The sequence below is a fragment of the Schistocerca nitens genome, chromosome 3 (genome assembly GCF_023898315.1).
Source record: "Schistocerca nitens isolate TAMUIC-IGC-003100 chromosome 3, iqSchNite1.1, whole genome shotgun sequence".
Classification (NCBI taxonomy): Eukaryota; Metazoa; Arthropoda; class Insecta; order Orthoptera; family Acrididae; genus Schistocerca; species Schistocerca nitens.
This window is the reverse complement of record NC_064616.1, coordinates 694,679,637-694,698,494: the sequence shown is the minus strand read 5'-3', so window position 1 is coordinate 694,698,494 and position 18,858 is coordinate 694,679,637. Positions and strand designations below refer to the sequence as shown.

Sequence of the window (18,858 nt, the reverse complement as noted above, 5' to 3'; positions counted from 1 at the left end):
CACTTCGTGTGGGTCACTTCCAGCCGTATTCGAAGGTTCCGGCTCGAGGATTGGCAGATCCCCTCGACTCCGGCCTTCCAATGGATGTGGAGGTCATTGATCCTGCCTGACGCTCCACCTTCCGACGCAGTGGATCACAGTGGCTTCACCCCCCAAAGGAGGAGGAGTGCAGTAGCCACCAGAAAGGTCGCGGGAGGTGAACATCAGCACGGCGCATCACGGACGGTAGTTGCCGCAAGTAGAGTCCTGTCCACCAGAGGGCACGCGAGAATTCGGACGCGACCTCTGCCGGCGTAACAACAACAACAACAACAAGTCAGGCAGCACGGGCTGTGCCCAGTCAGTTATCATCGAGCATGCCTAGGGCACAGTCCCAGTCTACGCCAAGTGAAGTGCGATGTAAACGTGAACAGTATTATTACACAAATCTACTAAAGAGACTGCCTACATACACTAGTCCATTCTCTTGCACAGTAACACTGCACTGTATGTAATCCTTTCCAAATAGGTTTGAGTGAGAACTTTGAAAAAGTTCAAAAAAGGGCAGCTTGTATTGTATTATCATAAAATAGGGGGGAGAGTTTCATGGATATGATTTGTGACTTGAGCTGATAATCATTACAACAAAGGTATTTTGTGTTGAAGCAAGTTCTTTTCAGAAAATTTCTAAAACCAACTTTCTACTCCAGTAGAATCATGAAAAAATGACTATTACTGAACAGACATCTATTGCTAATATGGTTAAAAAGACGACAGTGCACTCAGTTCATACAACTGCCACATAGCTCACTTGCTTCTGACAATGCAGATATTGCAGCTACTTCACCACAATATTTTAGGTTTTCAAAGGTCAGTGAGCAGATGCTATTGCATATATGATGTTTGTACAAAGGCTTCCAGTATTTCCAAATTTCTGCCAACTGATGACTGAAGTGAGACATGACAGTGGAGGAATCAAACACAGGCAGAGGGTTTATTTAGTTTACTAGCCTCCTCAGCTGGTAACTTTGCATTGAAATTTGAGGTCGTACTGAATCAAATGTTCAAATAACTTGGGGAATACAGCTGGGTAATGTCCTCGCAACCATTGGTATTTCGACAAGCAAACTCCCCACCATTTTTGAGGCACAACTGAAATCAGAGATTCCTGTGCATGGTAACTGATGCCAGGGATATTTTTCAACAATCCTTAATTTTCATTCAATATATTAAAAAAATTATAAAATTTGATAAATCTGTAAAAAACAGTAAGGAAAATTTGTTTTATGGTGAGAGGGGTTGGGAGGGGGGGGGGGGGGGTTCCAGAGGAGGGCACAGCTTTCACAATCTACCAACGATGCAGGATCACCCCAGTACAGCCCTCAACAGAATGGAGATAGACTGCCACAGAGAGCTGCATCAAATTAGTCTTCAGACTGAAGACTACAACAACAACAGAACTGTGTGCTAGACCATTACACAAACTAAGATTTCTGTTTTTTGTGGGTGGTGCCCCATTAAAGAGTAAAAATGCATTATGTCAACAACATTCCAGAAGGTATGGCTGAATCAAACTCTGTGCTGTGTGCTATCTACAAGTGCTAATCCCACAGAATTTGGAAGGAATAGTGAAACTATGAATCCATCACTAAGACATGTTTGGATGTGGAATGCATGAGGAAAGTAGAGATTTGTTTAAAATCGTGGTCAGGCATACAATTTGAACAAGCTACAAATGTTCATCACTGCACATACTTCACTAGAGAGTAAAATTGTGTTCCCTCAGCACCATCTGTGAAGCTGTCATTTAAACAATTTTTTTTTCTTTTGTACATTCTCTCATTGGAACCACACTATTCATGAAATGCAAGGGGTTCCGTTAAATTCCTTGTATTGTACACAGTTTTTACTTGTCATAAATGTCCATTACAATGCATACTCTTCTAAAGAATAAAAATGTGAAACATAACTACATATGCATTTCTTGCCAGGACAATACCTGAAGAGCCGTTATTGTGTACTGGTAATATCAAGAAAGGTCATCACTCTTAAAGGCCTAAGAAATTAAAACATAGGCATTGTAGAGATGTAACATATACTCCATGAGCTAATTGTCAGACATACTTGCCAAGTATCATATTCGAGAAGCTTAATGTTGCAGCACAAGTACAGAGTTGAGTAAGGGGGAAAAATCTGTCAAGAGGTGATAAGACTCAGTTTTCATCATCATGCAGTCAAGCATAAGCTACTATCAAAAGAACAAATGTACTGCTTGTTAAATTAGTAATTCTATTTGTGATCTGTAGAACAATGAAAGAAAGTTCTATTGAGAACTGATATACAATATACAGCATGATGTGGCACTCATATGGGCAATTGTGAACCTTGTAAATGCCTTGCAAATTTGATACTTACCTAGGCCATTTTTCCAGGTTAGAGCTGTGATTACAAGTTTTTGTTGATGTCAATATAAACACAGGTGCTTATGAAAACATTTTAGGCAATAGTATGCACCCACACTAAGACAATAATTTGCTACCAATGTATTTCCCATTAGCTTTCATTTCAGGGTTTTTGGCCAACATTTATTTAATAATTTTTCTGATCTTTTGCTAGCAAGAGTGGCTGGCATTGTCAAAGATCCACCATCCATTGATGATGGCAGCTGAAGATCTCAAATGAAGAGCCAACATGCAATACATCAAGAAATGACCATGAAAGCCTCAACAACTTAATAGTTTGCTATTGGTTCAGTTCTTTATCAGCATTATAATGATTATATCAAGAGACAAAGGGAAATTGCATCATTGTTGAATAAAACTTTGGAGGATTTACTACGCAGGACAGCCCAAAGCCTTAGGCTGAATATCATAACAACTATTTTTTTGTAACTGGGTTCTAAAATTGTATTACTCAATGGAGGAATTCCGATATCATTGCCATAAAGTGGAATGTCAGCCATATGACTGATCTGTTTCCCCAAACATTCAAAAACATCTATTCACTCTGCTTCATGAAACAACTGATTTGAGTATAAATTGTATTGTATTACAACTCAGTAGTAAGCCTTCTGCAAATATTTATAATTCTAGCAGATGACAGTCAGTTAATTGTAAATAACAGTAGGAATGTTACAATGAATTTTAATACCCAGCAAAATAAGAATCCACGCAAACACAGAATTTTCCTTAAGGATGGGTAAGTACAAAGTAGCCCTGTAACAAAATTCCTTGTTGTTTTGCTGCAAGACAATGCGAAAGAGATTGAACATACTGAGTGTTTGTTAATGGTATGGTAAGTAAAGGGTGTTATGTTCTAAGACCCCTGAAATTATGCACCAACATGGAAATTGTTGATAATGCTTACTATGCTTATGATAAGTTGCATCTACACTATGGAGTCCAATTCTGAGAAAACTCACCAGAAGCGCTCTGTGTAGTTAAAATTAAAAAGACACTTATGATAATAAATTGAAGTAAAATATCATGCACACATATCTTTACAGCACTTAACATACTTTCACTCTGTTGCATTTATATAAGAAAAACCATTTTATTTTTTCAGATAAATGCAATAGGTAATGACAAATTTTTTCAGAGGAACTATGATGTTCGTGACCATAACACCAGGCTGTGAAAAATTTTCGTACAAGCTGTACAAATAACAGAATGTGTCAGAATGGTCCACTAAGTTTAGTACTGAAACTTGTTAATAAAATGCCTGTGAAATACAAAAGCAGTAAAGTCATTTAAACAATCCTTACAGCAGTCATATTTACAGTGTCACTATTTCTACTCTGTGAGTGTATTCATGGGTATATAAATTACAATACACAATATTACACATTTGTTTGCTCTACATTTGCAATATATAAATTTCTCTCGTATGTTAAATTCTTGTAGTCTATTTTATACAATATTCAATTTGTGCATAAGAAAACTAATACACACAACTTGTTCAATACTTGTAGCACAGCATGCTATCATTGATAAGACAGCCAATAAATAAAGATTTGAAGAAAAATGAAAACATAAATGTTATTAGTTACATGGTTCACATCATTGACATGAAGTAGGAAGTGTGAGCACAGACTTTAAATCTCTGGAACAACTACATTCTTACTTTAAAATGCAATGATATTGGAATTCCCCCATAGAGTAAAAATTTTAAATCCCAGTTACAAAAAAATAAAGCTTAACACAGCCAAAGTAAAATATTTTGAAATTTATGACATAATGTAATATGACTTATTTTTTAGTGTCCAATGTGTATAGATCACCCATCAGGAAGGTTTGCACCTCTCTCAGAAAGAATTAAAATTCACAATAGAAAACTGTGATAGCAAACACTGTGGCCAGTATTGGAATGAAGAAAGTATTGAAGCCAAAAATATTTATTTAAAACTTAATTACAGAATAAAATGCAAGTAACAATATCTATACCTATAAGAGTGTCTGCTTATAATTAGTCATTGACAACATTATTACCAATTTTGATAGAAAAGTCTTCTAGGAAACATATAGGAATGTTAGTGTAATAATTTGCTTGGGTACAAACTGTGCATTAACAATATCCCCTATAAATTAAGCTCAGAAATATGACAACAGAAACCCTGATGGACTGTACATAATTTAAGGAGTAACAGGATGAACTCACCAAATAGTTGAGACAGTGAGCTGTTAAACATCACATAAACAGGATGTTGTCAGATGAATTGGGCTAAGGCAGAAAAAGAGGTATGGAGTGGAAGGGAGTGTTGGAAAAGGATGGCTGATATTTGGGAGAGAGAGGCAACACATGCACAGAATACAAATACAGTACCAGTGAGTTGGTTCTGGCAGTTGTATGTGGTGCATGATGAGGTGGAGCTGTGGTCTGAGAAAAGGAGATAAAACAGAAGATAGAGAGACTGCAGGGAAGAGGGTGTGAGTACAGGGTGAGTGAAGTTAAGAGTCATGGAAAAGGGATGGAGCTGGGTGTGATGCAGGGTTTAGTGCAGGCTGATGCAAGATTGAAGGATGCCTTGCTAGGAGAAATCTCTACTAACACCTGTCCCTTACCCACCTCTACCCCTGCTCCATGACTGTAAATTCATATCTACTGTTCTCACACGCTCTTCTCCTCTTCTTCACAGACCATGAAGTTTTTCAAATTTACATTGTGTTTTCTCTATAAACCAGATAATAGAAAAGTGTAAAAAAAGTAATCTTCCAAAATTTTGTGGATTATGAAAAGAACTTCAACTACATGGTGAGATGTAACTTGTGTGAAATTTTAGGAGAGTCTGGCATTTCTTAGCGTTTATTAAGGTCAATTCAGAGTGCTTATACAGATGAGAAGATCAAGATATGCGTTGGGTTGGTTGGTTGGTTGGTTTTGGGAAGGAGACCAGACAGCGTGGTCATCGGTCTCATCGGATTAGGGAAGGATGGGGAAGGAAGTCGGCCGTGCCCTTTCAGAGGAACCATCCCGGCATTTACCTGGAGTGATTTAGGGAAATCACGGAAAACCTAAATCCGGATGGCCGGACGCGGGATTGAACCGTCGTCCTCCCGAATGCGAGTCCAGTGTCTAACCACTGCGCCACCTCGCTCGGTGATATGCGTTGGGCCAATCACTGTTACAGGAATGAGAATAATCATACAAGGAATTAGACTAGGGTGTCTTTTATTGCCACATTATCCAACATATATATAAATGCCACTGTCAATAGAAGGCAAAAGAAAGTGGAAGATTCATGCCCACTGAGATGTGAAGTATTTAGCTCATTCCTTTTTGCAGATGGCCATGTTATGCTGGCAGATATGGAATACAGCTACAACACACTGTACTGTCCTTACATGTAGTAGCAAAGCAACATAAGTTAACCATATCCACAAAGAAAAACAAAGATATGACACTTTGTAGAAAATAACACCTTAAAACTAAAATCATAATGAAGAACAGAATAGTGGAACAAATCCATATATTCAATTACCTGAGCTGTGATACCTCTTTTGTTTATGACACTGATCCTGAAAATTAAACTTCAAAGATACTTACACATGTTGGTACTTTTTGGTTAAAGGAGACCACTTGCCGAAAAGCAAAAGAATTGAATTGTCACTTATAAACAACTCATTGCTTCTGCTTTTATGGTGGGTGGTCTCCTCCAGGTTTCAGGCAATAAGTATTTACATTCTACAAGAACGTTTTACAACATTTACAAATGTTAATTATGATTAAGAGAATACTCCTGCATAAAACCAGGAAAGAAGCAGTAGTTAAAATTTATAATACTATGGATGTTCTTTTATATTTCTATGGATCCAAAGTACGGATATTAACAAACAAACAGCTAAAGAGAAATGCAGTGGCAGAAATGAGACCTGTAGGAGGATACATATTAGAAGATCATAACAGGAACAGTAAATTAAGAAAATAGTGCTGTATTCTATGTATAATAGAGAAGTCCCAATAGTATAGAAAGGAGTGGTATGACCATCTACTACTTATGAATCAAACTCAAATACCAATGAAAACCTATGAGTTTAGAGACAAGGGTAGAAGAAGGATAGGATGACCATGAAGAACATGGTTTGGTTAGTTTTAATTTCTTGATGTCAGAGCAGGCAAATATGTCTGCCCTATAAATGTATGCAGAAAGCTAACACAGTTATCAGTGTACCAGTGTTTAAATGCCTTTTGATAACTCAGCATCTGTATATTCAGTGAGTTGTTACCTTTACTCCTTAAATTGTAAATTAAGCTTAGTTCTATTTACAGTGTAATCTTCACAATACAGTATGAAGTTACATCATTTTAGAATTTATAGACATCTATTAACCTGCAGAGGGGTTTAAGAAAAAGCATACTACACCATAAAGCAGTATGAGAATTCCGATTTAAGTGACATAAAGTTCTGACTAATTACTCTCATACCAAGTTGTAACAAATTGTTGGTTAAAAGGTTCCTTATATATAATTTACTCATTATGTACATAACAATGTGTTACTGATGTAAATCTATGAAATTTTATGTGCTTCATGTCTCAGCATTATATGTAAATATTCACACCAGTAATATGAAAAATGTTTGAATATGAATATACTCTAATGTTCTCCTTAACTGTAACACAATACTATATGATTCTGTATCAACTTTATAAATACAAGTACCTGCTTTGAAATAAATGTGAAGCAACAGGACCAAATAAAAACTTACCAAATAGTTATTAAGAGGTTTTATTTCTATTGGCACATTGCTAACTAAGTGCATTTAGGATAACAATTATTTAGCTTTAACAGTTATGAAGAATGGAAAAAATGTAACTCTATGATACAAAAATAAGCAAACCACATTAGTAATTTACAACAAAAAAAATAATTTACCTGCCCATTACAAAGAGCATAAGAGATACTCCTATGTAAGCTGCAAACATTACAATCCAAACATCCTTGGAGAAAGGATCCATAAATGAAAACAGCTTTGGTGCAGCCTTCATTGGTTTCTTGTACAGGATAGCAATACCTGGGAAAGTATTTGTATTTACAGAAACAAAAAAATTAAATAAGCCTACTGTACATTAAATTCTTCATTCACTCTGTATATCGTAGAAGTTGTTTATGGGTTATAGATTATTGAAACAAAAAACATTTAAAATCCTGACACTAGTCTCAACTGAAGAAGCAACTCATATTTTATTAATATAGAGAGCATGGTTAAACATGCTCTTACATTCTCAGAAGAGCTAAAATTAACTCATATTTCTAAAAAAAGTTTTATGGATCAAATAAATTGCAAATACACATAACTTTTTCAGACTATTCCTGGTATTATTGAATAATTAACTTGATTTCCACAGATTTACATTCTTTCTGTAATTCTTTAAGCTTCATGACCACTTCACCTATGCTAGTCCCAACATCATTTTTCCTGTAATGATGCAAGAAGCTAATAAAAATATAAATTATATGACAATGGATCCTTATGTTAAATTTGGAAGAATAATTTCATACTGGAAGTTTCTCCATGTGCTGCATGACTGTTTATTTGTTTAGAGAAAAGGCCACTCCAGGTGCTCTTTAGAAATCTATTTAGTCTACTACCAGCTTTGTCTTTTATGTTAAGCCATTGTCAACTGGTTCCGAAACTGCCATAATTATGATTGATATACCGGGTGATCAAAAAGTCAGTATAAATTTGAAAACTTAATAAACCACAGAATAATGTAGATAGAGAGGTAAAAATTGACACACATGCTTGGAATTACATGGGGTTTTATTAGGGAAAAAAACAAAAAAAAAATACCACCCCTTATTGCTAGTCGTGTGAAAGATCTCTTGCGCGTGGCGTTTGGTGAAGATCGTGTTCTCAGCCGCCACTTTCGTCATGCTTGGACTCCCAGGTCCCCAGACCTCAGTCTGTGTGATTATTGGCTTTAGGGTTACCTGAAGTCGATAGTGTATCGTGATCGACCGACATCTCTAGGGATGCTGAAAGACAACATCCGACGCCAATGCCTCACCATAACTCCGGACATGATTTACAGTGCTGTTCACAACATTATTCCTCGACTACAGCTATTGTTGAGGAGTGATGGTGGACATATTGAGCATTTCCTGTAAAGAACATCATCTTTGCTTTGTCTTACCTTGTTATGCTAATTATTGCTATTCTGCTAATAAAACCCCATGTCATTCCAAGCATGTGTGTCCATTTGTACCTCTCTATCTACATTATTCCGTGATTTATTCAGTTTTCAAATTTTTTTTGATCACCCGGTGCTCATGTACTAACTATACATGTACATAACTATACAGCTACACAACTGAAGACAATAAAACAAGGCTTACATATGTATACTGCTGGAAAAAAAATTAGTACACCTAGAAGAACAACATTGATTTTAATCAAATTATGGCATATGCCACCTGGGGGTAGTAGATGTACTAATAATGATTTCAGCATTTTATGCAAACAGCTAGTGTAGTGGTATCTGTGTCCACCCTTCAATAGGGAATGCTCACATCCAGAAGGCCCACTGTGGTGCAAATATGTGAAGCAAGCAGACAACAGTGCCACAGAGATGCACTCATGCTTCCTATGGCCAGCTGCGCAAGTTTGAAAGGGATCAAATTGTAGCCTTCCAAGGGGCAGGATGATCCTTTTATACAACTGCTACACAAGTTGGATGTGCTGTATCAGTTGCACAGCAATTCTTTTATCAGTGGTTGTGTGAACATTCTCACAGCCATAGATGAGGTTCTGGATATCCCCGCAGCACAGACATGTTTCAAGGGATCGTCATACTGTAGGGACAGTAGTGGCAGATCATACAGCTATCATGGAACAGATAAGAGGGCTTGTGAGACCAGATGTGTCAATATGGACTGTTGAAAACCAGTTATTTGAAGTTGGACAACAGGAACATTCACCTCTAGCACATCTCCTGCTCATGCAACAGTGTTGATGTGCATGGCTTGACTGGTGCTGTCAGAGAATCATTTGGAAGATGGAATAGCATGGCATGATCTTCAGTAATAAAAGCAGATTCTGCCTGCAATAAAGTGATAGTTATTTGTACATATGACATAAACCTGGTGAATGCTCACACACAGAGTGCATTCATCCAAGACAACTGGTCCCATCCTGGGCCTTATGTTTTGGGGTGCAATAAACTACACCTTTGGTGTTTCTGGAGGGGACACTAATCATTGTTCGGGACATGAAGAATGTTGTTAGACCCATTCTTCTGTCATTATTGCAACAGGAAGGTGGTGTGTTGTTCTAATATGATAACACTCAGCCAAACACTGTGCATGAAACTCAAAATGCTCTAAAAAGCATGCAGCAACTTCCCAGACTAGCACGATCTCCAGACTTGTCTCCAGTCAAGCATGTGTGGGATATGATGGGTTGAGAAGTGATTCACGCGACTCATCAGCCAACTACTCTTACCAAACTACACAAACAGATCGAGGAGGCAGGAAATAAAACATCTCAGGACAGTATTCACCATCTGTACAATCGACTGGATGCCAGGTCATTGCCTGCATTGACACTCATGGAGGCTATACCACATACTAATATATTGCTATTGATCTGCAAATGTAATCATTTCATGTACTCCATATGCACTGTTGCAACCATAAATTGTGAGTGAAATAGAAACCTCTAAAAATGTGTATTAATTTTTTTCCAGCAGTGCATATGTACAGATACATTATAAAACTTATAGTGGAGAAGCAATGACCAAAGCAAAAATCTGGTAGATTTAAAATCTTGCTTGTGTAATGATATCGTGAGGTTATAGTTGTCTCAATACTTTTTTAAGTCATTAAATTATAATTATTCTTTGAGTTTATGAAGATTTATGTTCTGACATATCTGAGAATTCTAGTTTGTATGTTTTATAAGGAAGAGACTAACAATATTTTTTTAATAAAAGTGTAACACAGTTGCAGTGGACCAGGCACCCCTGTCAAGAGTAGAATTATGTCTTTAGTGTGCAAAAATTGAACTACAGGGAACTGCAGGGGTTGTTAGCACAGCTTGGGTACTAGCGTAGCTTGGATGTGTTATGGACTGCTTACAGAGTGAGTTTAGAAACATCTAAGTACCATGTAGATACAATTATGAATTAGTGGAGTAACATCACAGAAATTATGAATAACAGGGTGGCAGATGTCCAAGAATCTCAAGCTTTTAAGTGTGCTCTTTTCATTAAGAGTGTTTTCTTTTGTATTTTTAGGTCATCATAAATTTCTATTTCTTAACAAAAGTCCATATGTACACCTTCATTTTCATCTTCATTTATGTATGCATATATATCGTCATATTTATGACAGTTTCAGAACAATTTGATAATGGCTTAACATAGAAGTTGAAACTTGTTGTGGATTAAATAAATACAAAGCAACTGGAATGGCCTTTTCATTAATTTCATATTAATCAATGAAAACAAAGTGTGGCTGTTCTACAATACAGCAGTCACAGCTTTTTGTTTCAATGATGAGTATGCCACATTTGCAGTAATATAATTTATAATAGAAGTTAGATCATTATACTTTCACACTGCAAATTAATTTGCAGTTATGGCTACATGTTGAACACTATAAATTTTCAACATGTATCAATATTTACTAATTAATTTGAAACATGAATTCAAAATGCCTCATCCTACTTCATAATCATTTATCATGCAAATGATCCATGCAACATGAAGTTAACTAACTAACTAACTAATTAACCTCTGCCATTAATTATGGGATACTCATCGTAAAACATTTGTTGTGCCTCTGTAGTAGTGTAGTAGTGTCCCAGCTGTGCTACCAACCTTAGAAGCCTGTTCACACCTAAACTCAGAGTTGTTAACAAAGTATTTCAGGAACTTTGATGATGCATGAGCAAACTGTCAGGGTAGCATCTTCACTTAAATCTAATATTATCTTAATCATCTCCATTTCACATAAAGTATAAGCAGATCAGAGAACTAAGCATGATGGAAGTTTTTGCTAAATTAATATGTTGTCTTGAACTTTCTTTCCTGAATTTATTGTTCATGGTTAGATGACTTGCTGTTGTCCATAATAACTTGAACACATTGCTTAATTATGCACAGGTATGGGCATAATATTTGTTGCGTGTCTATGGAAATTGTGGAAAAAAGTCTTCTCCTAACACTGCATAAAAATTTTTGCGTTTCCTCACTTCTTCACTTCTGTCTCGGTGTATTCTAAACACAATTACACATTCGATCATTTCTTGAAAAGTGGTAATTCATTAACTGTTAATACATTTCCATTCTAAAGTTGAAGACATTTGAAGCTGTAACCTTACTTCACTGACAAATTTCACTTCCTCCACCATCAGAAATTCCCTGCAAACAATCAACAGAACTTAATGCCATAGCAAATCCCCAAAACCAGTATTAAAGCTTCCTCCAAGACTCTTATACCCACATTGTGTACTAGAAAACAGTGGCATAGTGTACTAGAATGATTTTCTGTATTTTCTGTTCCATTTACATGGTGTATACTCCAAGACAGGCTTTATGCCCCCACCTATAAAAATCTAAGTTGCAAAAGACATATATTGTAGAAAGTAATATGTTTGTGGCTCATTTTGTATTGTGAATCTCATAATTCTTTGATTAAGGATCTCTGTAATGAACAACACCTATTGTGTAACATCTCTCCCTGTTTTTTTAGTAACTTTCTAACATTGTTACTGAACCATGGTGGACCACTTGATATCTCATTCTCTCTTGTTGGACAAACATATGAAGCACAAGACCAAAAGTAGTCTGAATTTTCACAAGAACTTGTCCACATTTTCCTCCCCCCACCTCTGCCCCCCCCCCCCCCCCCCACACACACACACACACCGCCACTCCATCCACAATTCCCCAGCCACTGCATAAATGTTTTCTTATGACTGCTCAAGTATTTATTCAACATTTTGTTGGCACATTAAATTTCATTCAATTTCGAATGATGCTACAGTAACGTTGTGGTCACTGATTCTTATCTGTGCATTCTCTTAATCAAAACCCTTGTGAGTTGTGTGTCTCATTAACTACTCAAGATAATTTATAGAAAATATGTTTAGTGCAATGGCATAAGATTACTGGACCCCAGCTCACGTTCTAAATAACTGCATCTTCCAGTACAGACACAGCAGTTTTAAATCTCTTCTCATCCCTGTGGCATGATTCGAGAATTTAAATACCTTTGATGATTTTCCAAGCTTTCTCTGAAGATTTTTGCCAGTCTGATACTTTTTAACAACTACCATTGGTGTAAAGACTATTTGACAGAATATAATTTTCACTGCAGTTTGTTTGTAGGAACAAGATGTTAATTTTAATGAGCTAAAGTAATTCAAAAATCTTATACAAAATGATTCTGTGGTTTGTTAATACCTTATTTTTTAAAATAATTCCTCTTTCTGACTTGCAATGATGTTTATTTCCTCTATAAAAATTACAAGAGACCTGCTCATGGCTCTGTTTTCTCGTACACTTATATCGCTATGTCGTATACAGAGTACTTTTTATACTCCAAAAACTCCCTCATGTATGCCAATGTACTCTACCACTCAAGCAACTGCTTTCTGAATGTTGTACACCTGACTAAAATTCACCACATGATACAATAGGTGAATAAATAAATTTGTAACCATGGTTATATATACAATTGATACAGCCTAGGGATTAAGACTTACACCCGACAAAAACCAGAGAGTTGCTACTGGACTTTAGGATGACACAACAAATGACAGGCTGTGCTTGCATATCATATGTGGGGAAAGAAATCTTCATTGTATCAACCAAGTGGCTCAGGCTTATTCAATTGTAATTTCATTGAGGGGCAACATTTCACTTTCTTTAAGGCAAATGGCAAGAGACATCCAACCAATACCCAAATTTGCCCTCTGCCTAGAAATCCATGAACCCTCCACCTTCCATGAGTCATCCCTTGGGTGAGAACAAACTAGCAACATAAAACAAACCTGAAGGTTCAGTGGTGTTGTGGAGCACTAGCAGCCTCAATGTACATTTCTCATTACACATTTTTATTCTCTTATCAGAAAAAATCTGAACCTGGCTTTGGCTGAAAAGTGTTAATGTACATAATTTTTATAAGTCATGTATATTGTTGAAATAAAAATGCTGCATTGATTGAAGACTCCCATTTTGATTTTATCTTCCATTGTTGAGTATATATCTCTGTTTTCACCTTTTACAGTTATAAAGCTGCTAGCAATTCTTTATTCTTTAACTGTATTTATAACTGAACTGATAGCCAATGTCTGTTTGTATAGTAATTCTTAACCACTCTAGTAGATAACTTATTATTCTCTTAATTATTTTGAGACCTTTAGTTACCTCAGTTTGAAATTTCGTAAGTTATATTCTTCTTTATGTATATTTATGTTTACTTCAGTAGGCCTAGTGGTTCCCCATACTGTAACTTACCATTGTTTGTGAAATAACAGTGTGCTTAGCAAAAACAGTATAAATTTATTTCATGATATACCAGTGAGATACTTGCTGCAATCTTCTTGTGACTATTGCCAATAGAGTGTGTTGAGAAAAAATTTTTCATAGCACTCTCATTCATATGACTGCCATAATGAGGCAGTATATCTGGGGAGTAGTATTGTTCAGTATTGACAGCTTATGCCATCCTGACAACTACATTAAGGATGAAATTTAGACACATTCCAAATGGGCAGCAACCGCATAGAAAATCAGTGTATAGCGGAATGAGAAAGGTAGTGGAAGGACAATGTTTTACTAAGTGCTGCCTCAAATTGACACACCCATTAAACAAGAAATGACAAGAGATGACAACAAATTACATTGACAAAACACTATGAATTAGATGTACAGATTGAGGCAATCAGCAACACAGAAACATCACAAACAACAGATTAACCAACAAAACAAATGAAAATAAAAAATTTTGTTTGTCACTTTTATTTTTAGTCACTTCCCTTACTTGGATATACATTTTCCTTTTTGTAATAAGAAATCTAGAAATATTTCATTTGCTAGATTGTCAGCCACATCTAACCAACCACTATGTTTCCATTCAGGTAACATATACTCTAATTCAGAACTGTTGATCCTCTCTCATCATTTGTGTCAGTATCTCATAAAGTGCCTGAAAGGTATCTTAAATAAGATCATCACTGGTGTGAAACTTTATTTACAAATAAATCACATACCTAAATTCATGAACGGCATAGTAAAATCCACAGCACTCTCCCGTTCAGCTGTAATTGTCAAGTCTGTGATAGCCAAATCTGCATTCTGTAATGCAAAAAAATATAAAGATATTACAAAGAAAAAATAAAGTATTATATCACAGATAGTGTGACATAAATGACTCATCATTATAAGAGTACACAGACTAATAAAATAAATGTAAAGTTGTGATATCCGTCCCCCCCCCCCCCCCCCCCCCCGCATCAAGTTTTGTATGACCAAATTGAGGAGCAAATCTCCAAGGTCATGGAACATATCAGTACATAAAACTACAACATAAAAGTAATAACAGATAAAAATAAAATGTTTATGAACCAAAAAAAGTCAATCCATAAGTTTAAGTAAATGCAATCAACAATGCAGCAAGAATCAGCCTAATTTTTCAGGGAACTCCTCAACAGAATAGAAGTGGTGGCCCATGAGGAAACTCTTTAAGTTATGATTTAAAAGTACATGGTTTACTGCTAAGATTTTTGAATTCAAGCACCTTTTTGCACAAGAGTTAAGGAAGTCCAATCCAAATGCAGGTTTGATTTCTGCCGAGTGTTAACTGCATGAAAGCTGCTTATTCTTGGGGATAAGCTAATATTGTTAACAAGAAATGACAGTAAGGGAATATGTATACATTGAGAGGCCAATGTCAAAATACCCAGACTCGTGAACAGGGGTCGATAAGAGGTTCGTGAAATTACACCCCTTATTGCTGGAACCGCCCATTTCTGAGCCAACAATATCCTTTTGGAATGGGAAGAGTTACCCCAAAAAATAATACCATATGACATAAGCGAATGAAAATAAGCAAAGTAGAATAATTTTTGTGTTGAATAATCACTCACTTCAGATACCATTCGAATAATAAAAATGGCAGTATTAAGTCTTTGAACAAGATCCTGAACATGGGATTTCCATGAGAGTTTACTATCTATCTGAACACCTACAAATTTGAACTGTTCAGTTTCACTAATCATATACCCATTCTGTGAAATTAAAACATCAGGTTTTGTTGAATTGTGTGACAGAAACTGTAAAAACAGAGTCTTACTGTGATTTAGCGTTACTTTATTTTCTAAAATGAAAAGTGAGGTGCTGAGCAGCCAATAAGCCCACATACATGACGGGAAGTGTTTCAAAACTTTCCAATACTGCCCTTCCTCAGAGCCTGCTAGTACAGGGTATACATACACACAAACATACAGCTGCATAGCTTTATTATCTGCCCTAGTAAATTATACCAATAAGTGGGAGAGAAGGTATTGAAACCATAGGGGAATTTGGATACAATGTGTTTGCCTTGGGTCCAGATCATAAAGTTATCATTGATGAACCTGAACCAGATAAGGGGTTTATGATCATGAATGGCTAGGATGGTTTCCTCTAGACAGTCCATAAACAGTTATTCACAATAGGATACCTTGGTGGTGACCATGGCCATGTCACAGATTTGCATGTATATCTTCCCCTGAATGGAGAAGAAGCAATATCTCAGGAAATAATAGATCAAATGTATAAGGAATAGAGTGGTGGGTTTGGAGCTGGAAGGACATTGGTAGAGGTAGTGCTCAATACTGTCAAGCTGTGGGCAAAGGAGATATTGGCATATAAGGAGGTGTCATCAACAGTGTTGTAATGAGATAGGGGTGGTTCATATGGAATTAAGGAAGGGGTTTGTGTTCTCAGTATGGGAAGCTAAGCTTAAGATTGAAGTCAACCAGAGCTGAGATTCATCCCATTGTGGTGCAGTGATAACTAAATGATCTGTGGATGATTATCCAATTAAATGATGAAGTAAGTAAAGCACTAGACAGATATCACAGAAAATAAAACAAGAGTTGTAGCTGAGACATTCAGTTTCTTATTTAACATGTCAAGAACAAATATATGGTTAAAGCTGTATTTAGTGAAGGTTAAGAAGATGAACTTTTTCTATGTAAACTTATTATTTAGTTGATGTGATCATATCTTTAGTTGAACGGAATGGACATTGTCTTGAAAGGAGGATATAAGATGAACATCAACAAAAGCAAAACAAGGATAATGGAATGTAGTCGAATTAAGTCAGGTGATGCTGAGGGAATTAGATTAGGAAATGAGACACTTAAAGTAGTAAAGGAGTTTTGCTTTTTGGGGAGCAAAATAACAGATGATGGTCGAAGTAGAGAGGATATAAAATGTAGACTGGCAATGGCAAGGAAAGCGTTTCTGAAGAAGAGAAATTTGTTAACATCGAGTATAGATTTAAGTGTCAGGAAGTCGTTTCTGAAAGTATTTGTATGGAGTGTAGCCATGTATGGAAGTGAAACATGGATGATAAATAGTTTGGACAGGAAGAGAATAGAAGCTTTCGAAATGTGGTGCTACAGAAGAATGCTAAAGATTAGATGGGTAGATCACATAACTAATGAGGAGGTATTGAATAGAATTGGGGAGAAGAGGAGTTTGTGGCACAACTTGATGAGAAGAAGGGACCGGTTGGTAGGACATGTTCTGAGGCATCAAGGGATCACAAATTTAGCATTGGAGGGCAGCGTGGAGGGTAAAAATCATAGAGGAAGACCAAGAGATGAATACACTAAGCAGATTCAGAAGGATGTAGGTTGCAGTACATACTGGGAGATGAAGAAACTTGCACAGGATAGGGTAGCATGGAGAGCTGCATCAAACCAGTCCCAGGACTGAAGACCACAACAACAACAACAACAACAACAACAGACAATGTGAATAATAAAAGCCACTTATCATACAAAAAGGTGTAAAAGAGCAAATAAGTGTGTGTGTGTGTGTGTGTGTGTTTGTGTGTGTGTGTGTGTGTGTGTGTGTGTGTGTACAAATACATGTACGTGTTTGCTAACTGATGGAAAAGTCAAATTTGAAAGCTGAGCTACTGTGTACAATACCTACTGAAATGTCTAAGCACTGCAAAACTCTACTTTTCCCCAACAAATCAAGGAGGTTCTTATGAGAATGGAAAACTCAAGAAGTGGTATTCAAATGAAATTCAGCATTAATCCAGATGAGAATGGCAGCATAGTGGCCATTAAAGGCAAATTATTAAAAAGATGGATATTCTTCCAAAGGAAAGGAGATCTGCTACAACTTGTAGAATTTTGCAAGGTAATGTGAGAAAGAAGGGAGACGAGTTACTTGCATTTATAATAGATGAGTTGAAGAAAAGCATCAGCTAGTTGAAAAATGGGAAAGCATCTACAGAAAATAGAAGTATGGCAGAAGTGTTGAAAGGAGGAAATGCACTATATCATATATTACACAAGGTGATCCAAAAGTAGCTGCTGTACACATTTTTTGGGCATAACATATGCATGAAAATAAGAATAAAATGTTAATAAAGTTTTGTCTGAAATTGCTTTATTTCCAAGACATGCAGTAGAGTAGAGCATCACAAACAATGCAAAATTAATTCTTCTGTGAAAGCAATGACATGAAGGGACAAAAAATTCTACATTACTATGTACTGAACATTTACCTCATAACATGTTCAAAATGATATCCATGTAGATGAATACAGTGATTTGCTCGACGTCTTGCCACTCTCAGTGTGTTGTAGGCTCTGTTCATCCTATTTTCCACACAGCTGCACAGACTTTTTTTATTCACTGCTGTAGTTGTGCTATATTGTCATTTGAGACACCATACAGGAGCTCACTGATATGGCCACAAATGTACATGACTAAGGGCTTAATATCTGGAGATCTGGTGGGCCAAGCAACTGGTCCTGCATGAACTATAGGGACAAGTAAAAGTGTGATACTCTCCTTCCTCCTGACTGAAATGTGTGGGTACACCATCATGAATACACCATAAGTTGGGTTGTGTAGCAAGTGGGACATCATGAAGCAGACCACACAATTCATCATCCAAAAACTGTTTATACCCTCCACTAGTCATGCATTGTGGGATAAAATTCAGTCTGAGTAACTAGTTGTCTACTATACCACACTAAATGTTCATTTAAAATGATGTTGATATCCTCATAGTGTAATTATGTGAAGATTCTTATATGCCCACATGTCACACATGCATGTTAGGAACATTTACAATACCCACACAGATAAAGAGGCTCTCATCCACAAATAGTACCTGACAACCAAACAGTGGATCAGCAGCG

The 18,858-nt window shown here is 36.4% G+C and overlaps 1 protein-coding gene across 2 annotated transcripts in view; it reads right to left on the bottom strand.

Annotated features, from left to right (window-relative positions):
- Nucleotides 1-18,858, bottom strand: part of LOC126248664 (glutamate receptor ionotropic, kainate 2-like) — a 542,085-nt gene that overhangs the window by 149,182 nt on the left and 374,045 nt on the right. For both annotated transcript variants that reach the window (XR_007545524.1, XM_049949880.1), the window contains exons 11-12: nt 14,696-14,780; nt 7,351-7,489 (exon numbers count right to left, since the gene is read on the bottom strand). Coding sequence is in view for 1 of the 2 variants with exons in the window: in XM_049949880.1 (XP_049805837.1) it covers nt 7,351-7,489; nt 14,696-14,780 (224 nt within the window). In the remaining variant the exon portion in view is untranslated. The remainder of the gene's footprint in view (nt 1-7,350; nt 7,490-14,695; nt 14,781-18,858) is intronic.